Here is an 8707-nt window from a genome sequence, read left to right as displayed (position 1 = left end):
TTCACGTAGTACAGGTGATCGGGGGGGGGGGTACACTTGGTACAGGTGATCCAGGGGTGTGCACTTAGTACAGGTGATGGGAGGGTTGCACTTAGTTCAGGTCATACAGGGGGTTGCACTTAGTACAGGTGATCCGGAGGGGGGGTAAGCTTGGTTCAGGGGTGATCCAGGGGGTACACTTGGTACTGGTGATCCAGGGGGGTGCACTTAGAACAGGTGATCCAGGGGGGTGCACTTAGTACAGGTGATCCGAGCGGGTGCACCTAGTATCGGTGATCCGGGGGGGTGCACTTAATACAGGTGATCCAGGGGGTGAACTTAGTACAGGTGATCCGGGGCGGTACACTTTGTACAGGTGATACAAGGGGGTTGCACTTCATACAGGTGATACAGGGAGTTGCACTTAGTACAGGTGACCCGGGGGGGGGGGGTACACTTGGTACAGGTCATACAGGGGGTGCACTTAGTACAGGTGATGCAGGGGGGTGCACTTAGTACAGGTGATCCAGGGGGGTGCACTTAGTACAGGTGATCCGAGCGGGTGCACCTAGTACCGGTGATCCGGAGGGGGGGGGTGCACTTAGTACAGGTGATCCGGGGGGGTACACTTTGTATAGGCGATACAGGGGGGTTGCACTTAGTACAGGTGATTCAGGGGGGTGCACTTAGTACAGGTGATGGGGGGGTTGCACTTCATACAGGTGATATAGGGAGTTGCACTTAGTACAGATGATCCGGGGGGGGGGGGTGCACTTAGTACAGGTGATCCGGGGGGTACATTTGGTACAGGTCATACAGGGGGGGCACTTAGTACAGGTGATCCAGGGGGTGCACTTAGTACAGGTGATGCAGGGGGGTGCACTTAGTACAGGTGATGGGGGGGTTGCACTTAGTTCAAGTCATACAGGGGGGTTGCACTTAGTACAGGTGATCCGGGGAGCTACGCTTGGTTCAGGGGTGATCCAGGGGGTGCACTTGGTACAGGTGATACAGGGGGGTGCACCTAGGACAGGTGATACAGGGGGGTGCACTTAGTACAGGTGATGGAGGGGAGTACACTTCATACAGGTGATGGGGGGGTTGCATTTAGTTCAGGTCATACAGGGGGGTTGCACTTAGCACAGGTGATCCGGGGGGGGGGGGTACACTTGGTACTGGTGATGCAGGGGGGTGCACTTAGAATAGGTGATCCGAGCAGGTGCACCTAGTACCGGTTATCCGGGGGGGTGCACTTAGTACAGGTGATCCGGGGGGTGCACTTTGTACAGGTGATCTGTGGGGTACACTTTGTACAGGTGATACAGGGTGGTTGCTCTTAGTTCAGGTGAACCAAATGCGATTTCTCCTGCGCTCCGGGACCCAATCCGGTGGTGAGTAGATGAAATCAAAACTCCAGAAAAGCAACCACCGGAGTATACAAAGTCGTGCAGCTCCAAACCAAGGCTGGGGAAGCCCGAACAAAACTGTGAAGTGAAACAACAAGAAGCGCACCAACCTTGTGCATTACCTCAGTAACCAAAATTTATTTAATAAAAGAATGGTACTCACAAACAGCGAATAAAAACAGGCATGTAAGTCTTCCAAGGGACTTCAAAGGCAAGAGGCCAGCGCGGATCCCATCATGGGGGTAGGCACTCAGTACAGCTGACGCGTTTCGAAGGTCATGCCTTCTTCCTTAGAGCTGCGGAAGAAGGCATGACCTTCGAAACGCGTCAGCTGTACTGAGTGCCTACCCCCATGATGGGATTCGCGCTGGCCTCTTGCCTTTGAAGTCCCTTGGAAGACTTACATGCCTGTTTTTATTCGCTGTTTGTGAGTACCATTCTTTTATTAAATACATTTTGGTTACTGAGGTAATGCACAAGGTTGGTGCGCTTCTTGTTGTTTCACTTCACAGCTTAGTTCAGGTGATTCAGGGGGGTGCACTTAGTAAAGGTGATCCGGGGGGGTACACTTGGTACAGGTCATACAGGTGGTGCAGTTAGTACAGGTGATCCAGGGGGGGGGCAACTTAGTACAGATGATACAGGAGGGTTGCACTTAGAACAGGTGATGGGGGGTGCACTTAGTACAGGTGATGGGGAGTGCACTTAGTACAGGTGATCCAGGGGGGTGCACTTAGTACAGGTAATACAGGGGGGTGCACTCTGTACAGGTAATACAGGGGGGTGCACTCAGTACAGGTGATGGAGGGTTGTACTTAGTGCAGGTGATCCAGGGGGGTGCACTTAGTACAGGTGATCCAGGGGGGTGCACTTAGTACAGGTGATCCAGGGGGGTGCACTTAGTACAGGTGATCCAGGGGGGTGCACTTAGTACAGGTGATCCAGGGGAGTGTATTTAGTACAGGTGATCCAGGGGAGTGTATTTAGTACAGGTGATCCAGGGGGATGCACTTAGTACAGGTGATCCAGGGGGATGCACTTAGTACAGGTGATCCAGGGGGATGCACTTAGTACAGGTGATGCAGGGGCAGGGGCGGACTGACCATTTGGAAACTCAGGCACTGCCCGAGGGCCCTGAGTCAGTAGGGGGCCCCATGAGATGCCCCTAGTACCTTTTTCATAGGCTTTTTTGAGTTTGGGCAAGGACACAGGGGCCCAATGATCCCCTATTGCCCGGGGGCCCCATGAGTTGTCAGTCCGCCCATACAGGGCATATAGTTCATATCATACAGGGGGGTGCACTTAGTACAGGTGATGGGGGGGTTGCACTTAGTTCATGTCATACAGGGGGGCTGCACTTACTACAGGTGATGCAGGGGGTGCATTTAGTACAGGTGATGGGGGGGGGGTTGCACTGAGTTCATGTCATACAGGGGAGGTGCGCTTAGTACAGGAGATCCAGGGGGGTTCACTTAGTAGAGGTGATGGGGGGTTGCACTTATTACAGGTGATCCAGGGGGGTGCACTTAGTACAGGTGATCCAGGGGGGTGCACTTAGTACAGGTGATGGGGGGTTGCACTTAGTACAGGTGATCCAGGGGGTGCGCTTAGTACAGGTGATGGGGGGGTTGCACTTAGTTCAGGTCATACAGGGGGGTTGCACTTAGTACAGGTGATCGGGGGGGGGGGGAGGAGGGTGCACTTAGAACAGGTGATGGGGGGGGTTGCACTTAGTTCAGGTCATACAGGGGGGTTGCACTTAGTACAGGTGATCCGGGGGGGGGGGAGGGTGCACTTAGAACAGGTGATGGGGGGGGTTGCACTTAGTTCAGGTCATACAGGGGGGTTGCACTTAGTACAGGTGATGGAGGGGTTGCACTTAGTTCAGGTCATACAGGGGGGTTGCACTTAGTTCAGGTCATACGGGGGGGGGGGTGCACTTAGTACAGGTGATGCAGGGGGGGTGCACTTAGTACAGGTGATGGGGGGGGGTTGCACTTAGTTCAGGTCATACAGGGGGGGTTCACTTAGTTCAGGTCATACAGGGGGGTGCACTTAGTACAGGTGATGGGGGGATTGCACTTAACACAGATGATGCAGGGTGAAGCCCCCCTTCTAGGTGGTACAGACTGGGGGTGGGGTTGCTCCCAGAACAGGTGGTACAAGTGATGGGGGCGGGGTTTCTCTCCGTCTCCAGCTGTCAGTGGAATCTCTAGCTCTGCTTTCTGATCTCCCTGTCTGGTCCAGCAGGGGGCGGAGCTCAGTGCTCAGTGCAGTACATGCGCAGTGGACGGACAGGAGAGATTCCCGTGGGCTGCGGACCATGGCACCTAGTCTGCGATCCGTCATCCTTCTATTGGCCCTAAATGTCTTCTTACTACCCGGCCCGGGATGTGGAAGTACCGGCGGAGCCCGGAGAGGAGCCTCGGATCCGTGTACACCGAAGGTGAGTGTCTTCCCGGCCGTCAGAAACTTTATGGACTTGTCTGGACTTGGCAGAAAGTTGTGTCCGGAGTGTCCCGGGTCTGAGTACGAGCCCCGGGGTGCCCGGTACCGTCTACTGGGGTCAGGTGACGTCATTATACTCCGATCTGTGTTCTGTATGTATGGATGTATGTACTGTTATTCCATCCCCTGTACATCCCGTCCATAGTACTCGGTGTGTGATCATCAGGTGACATCATTGTGCAGGACATGTCCTCTGATAGTCTATCATCACTGTGTGATCGCTGATGTGTGTGATCTGCACTGAGCTCATCATCTATAGGATACAACAAGTGTGCGATGACATATATACCCTAAGCATAGAAATCTATGGGATCTATATAGTATAGTAGAAATATAGTATAACATAGTATTTATATTGTAAAGTGCTGAGCAAACTGTTGGCGCTATATAAATCCTGTATAATAATAGTATAACATATATGATCATATGGTATACTAATATACAGTAGGGTTTAGTATACTATATGTATAGTTCTATATAGTTTAGTTTTTTTTTTACACAACGCACCTAAATGCTTAGGTGTGAACAGGGCTGTTTTTGAGTTAAACACTTTTTCTGTCATCAATTTCTTTATATCATGCATGCTAAAGTAGTATAAGTAAGTATAATGTTACATAGTATAATATAGAGTAATATAGTATCATATTGTATAAGTATAGTACAGTATAACAAAGTAACATTTACTGTAGAGTTGTATAATATAGTATCATGGAGTATAGTAGAGTGTCATCTATTATAGTATAATATGGTTTTATATAAAATAGTATTGTATAGTGTAACATAGTATCATATAGAATAGTATAAGTATAGTATAACATAGTATCAAATAGAATAGTATCATGTAGAATAGTGTATTATAACATAGTATCATGTAGACTAGTGTATTATTACATAGTATCATGTAGAATAGTGTATTATAACATAGTATCATATAGAATAGTATAACATAGTCTCATATAGAATAGTCTCATAGAATAGTCTCATATAGAATAGTATAACGTAGTATCATATAGAATAGTATAACGTAGTATCATATAGAATAGTATAGTATAACGTATTATCATATAGAATAGTATAGTATAACATAGTATCATATAGAATAGTATAGTATAATACAATATATCGTCCTATAGAAAGTATAGGAACTCCTAGTATTTCAGATGACTTTAGTTGGATGAGTGAACTCTTGTTAGTTTTTAGGATACATTCACACCCAATCCCAGACGTAGCTGAAAGTCTGTGCACTGTGGTGTGATGGTGATGCCTTTATAACATGTTTTATATGTGTTTTTTAAACTTGTGCTGCACTTTTAGTAGAAATGATGTTTCTGCTCATTTTAGTTGTATGCTTTGCTATCATTTACACCTGTACAGTGTGTCTTATCTGAGCTTTACATGGGTTATCATTGAACTTCATATAACGTGCGTTTTGGGGCTGTTTTTGGATTAAACACTTTTTTTTAATAATGATCTTCTTTGTATTGTGCACTTTAAAGTAGGATGCACTTCAATTGTTGGTAATACCATTTTTTTCAGACCACAATAAGCTGTGAAGGTGAAAATGTTTATCATTGAGGATATGTATCCCATTATTTGTGTTTAACTTGCATTTTAAATGTAAGATAAAGAGTAGAGATGTGAATGTACTTTACTTTGTGTATCATCATTGTTCTCTGGAAATGGTGGAACAGATGATGGGTGGATGGATGGATGGACAGATGGGTATGTACTGTAGCATCTCTTGTCTTTTACATTTCAGTTCTATGTTTTGAAGTAGTCCTATCATTTGTGATGATTTTAGCTTGTTGTTGGATGCCTCTTTTTATGTTTCTATTCTTCCAGCTGTTCTTCATTTGTAGGTATACATATTTAGGCTTTGTTCACACAAGCGTAAAGAACAGACGTTTGCTTTGCAATCATAACGTTTTCTAAACTCTTTGCACAGCAAATGCTGTTCTTTACATGAATAACAGAGGGTCTAGTACAGCCATATATTTCCCACTGACCACTAATGTAAGGAGGGCATTCCTCTAACTGCCCACATTGTAAGGTGCATTCATCCCACTGACAGCCAAAGTAAGGGGGGCATTCTTCCCACTGGCCATCAGTGCAAGGGGGGTATTCTTCCCACTTTTTCTTATTGGCCATCAATGTAAGGGGGGCTTTTCTTTCACTGGCCACCAATGTAAGGGGGGTATTCTTCCCACTGGCCACCAATGTAAGGGGGCATTTTTCCTATTGGCCATCAATGTAAGGGGGGCTTTTATTGCACTGGCCACCAATGTAAGGGGGTATTCTTCCCACTGGCCACCAATGTAAGGGGGGCATTCTTCCCACTGGCCATCAATGTAAGGGGGGCTGTCCTTTCACTGGCCACCAATTTAAGGGGGGCTTTTCTCCCACTGTCCACCAATGTGGGGGGGGGGCTTTCCTCCCGCTGGCCACCAATATAAGGGGGAGGCTTTCCTTCCACTGGCCACCAATGTAAGGGGGGCATTCCCCCCACTGACAGCCAATGTAAAGGGTACATTCTTCACATTGATCCCCAATGTAGGGTTGTTCTTCACATTGAACGCCAGTGTAAGGGTCATTCTTCCCACTGACTGCCAGTGTAAGGTGCATTATTCGCACTGACTTCTGATGAATTAACTTTTTCAGGAGTTCCCTGAGACCTTATATTAGTTTCAAAGTTTCCTTAGGGGTGCAAAGTTTGAGGAAGGTTGATCGAGTACATACAACACATTTTGCGTCACTTTGCTTTAGATTTGATCTTGCTGGCAACATTTGGCCAGGCCTTGGAACTTGCAATATTTGTCTCACGTCTCCCCTAAAGTAAATGTAAGTTCACAACAAACATATTGTGAACACTCATAACGTGTTTGGCACACATTTGGGGTTTGTTTTTTCTTGTTTCACCACCAAAAAAACAGAAGAGCTTCAGTAACCTCTAACATCTTTAAAATGCATCTAAAACACATCTGACACGCAAACTAAAGGCACTTTGGAGGTGCTTTAGTCCTAATGCTCATGTGAACTTGTCCTAAGAGACTCTATTGGGAATGTGCAATGGTGTGTGGAAACCACTCGCAACAATACAGAAGAACTCTTAATTTTGCTTTATCTAAGGAACTGGTAGTCAAATTCTTTTTCATGTGCAAATCCTTACCCCAAATTATTCTTCATGTGCAAATCTTCACCAACTTTGCTGAACACTGCATTGTTTTGGTAGATATCAGAATCAAAAACAATGACTGGTTGAGATGCACCACACTGAGCTTGTTCTCAAAGTGATCTGACCTAAAATATGTTTTTCTGGTGAATGTGCGTAACGTGTCTATTTTCGCGGACAGGTGTCGTTCCAGCTACATGCATTATTTGAGTGTAGAAAATTAAGGCTGTTATTTATCCAAGTGTTACAATGTAGCAACTATCTGGATCCTTCCATTTGATTTTCCCAGGACAGTAAGTTAGGATGAGAAGTAGACTCTGGTCTCTGAAGAAGGATCCATACAAAGCAAAAAACAGAACAGTCTACTGAGAAGCAGAGTATCTGTTGCCTAACAGTCGGGAATATAGCTTGAAAGGTGAAGCCTTATTATCTAGTGGTAATCACATTCAACGAGACTTGGTTTATAATGTTGAAGACGTTTTGTAGCTTATCCATGACACTTTTCCAGAACTGATGAAGCTTTTTGGATAAGTTACGAAACGCCTTCAACATTTCAGATCAAGCCCAGTTGAATAAAACTAACTACCATTGGATATACCATGACCTGCAGAATGGAAACCTTCATAGATGTGAAGCCTCGTTGTTCGGCATGGCCAACTCTAGTTACATTTGCTCTAATTTCTACAATTTAGGCCCATATATGTATTTGTATGTTTGGACTTCAGTTTTGGGAAATCTTTTAGTGGTTGCTGCTGCCACCTTCAATGTTTCATGGGGGATGTTGGAAAGATCAAACAGTGGCATCTCCATCTCCTGCTAGCCATGTGGGTTTCGGGTTCCTATAGTTGTTGCAGGAAGTTCCACTGTATATATGGCTGAGATGCTAAGTGTCCATGCATCCATTCATCTCTCCTCACCTTACACCTGGGGAGGAGGGGGTCTTAAAAGGCCTTTTCCCAGGATGTTTCCTGTATGTGTTCATTGTGCCCCGGGGCGTCAGAAGGAGGAGGGACACATATCTTCAGCTGAAGAGTGTGAAGAAGTCATTTGAAGAAGCCTTTTCATCATGCTCAGCCAGTGCTTTATTAGTAGATTCCTGACAGGGAGATAATAGGGTCACTGTCATTGTGCTCAGGATGAATGGAGAGGGCAGATCACTCGTGTGTAGAGGATTCTGCATTGGAGAACCAGAAGTGGATTGTCTCACTTGCATGTTCTATGAGATCAAATACTTCCTAGGCAACCTGTACTGTGTCATGCCTGCCCTTTTACTAGTTTGTGGAGCATGATAGGAGTGCAGTGCATCAAAAGGCACAATATTAAAGGGTCAATCCAACCAAACGTCTACTCTAGTAGTGAGATCTCATTGTATTAATCCCTGACTGTGACTGGCCCCCTGGGAATTTTAGATGTACTTACCCACTTTTGTGTGATCTCCCCCTGGGAGCTTTAAATGTTCTTGCCCACCTTTGTGTGATCTCCCCCTGGGAGCTTTGAATGTTCTTGCCCACCTTTGTATGATCTCCCCCTGGGAGCTTTAAATGTACTTGCCCATCTTTGTGTGATCTACCCCTAGGAGCTTTAAATGTACTTGCCCACCTTTGTGTGATCTCCCCCTGGGAGCTTTGAGTGTACTTGCCCACCT

At 46.2% G+C, this 8707-nt stretch overlaps 1 protein-coding gene across 1 annotated transcript in view; it reads left to right on the top strand.

Moving 5' to 3' along the window:
* Window positions 1-3704: 3704 nt before the first annotated feature.
* Window positions 3705-8707, top strand: part of IL17RD (interleukin 17 receptor D) — a 121535-nt gene continuing 116532 nt past the window's right edge. The window contains exon 1 of the mRNA XM_089681900.1: window positions 3705-3831. Within this exon, the coding sequence (XP_089538026.1) occupies window positions 3709-3831 (123 nt within the window). The 5' untranslated portion in view covers window positions 3705-3708. The remainder of the gene's footprint in view (window positions 3832-8707) is intronic.

The sequence above is a fragment of the Staurois parvus genome, unplaced genomic scaffold (genome assembly GCF_062004578.1).
Source record: "Staurois parvus isolate SC_StPar_1 unplaced genomic scaffold, SC_StPar_1.0 ptg000282l, whole genome shotgun sequence".
NCBI lineage: Eukaryota > Metazoa > Chordata > Amphibia > Anura > Ranidae > Staurois > Staurois parvus.
This window is presented reverse-complemented; position numbering and strand designations above follow the sequence as displayed.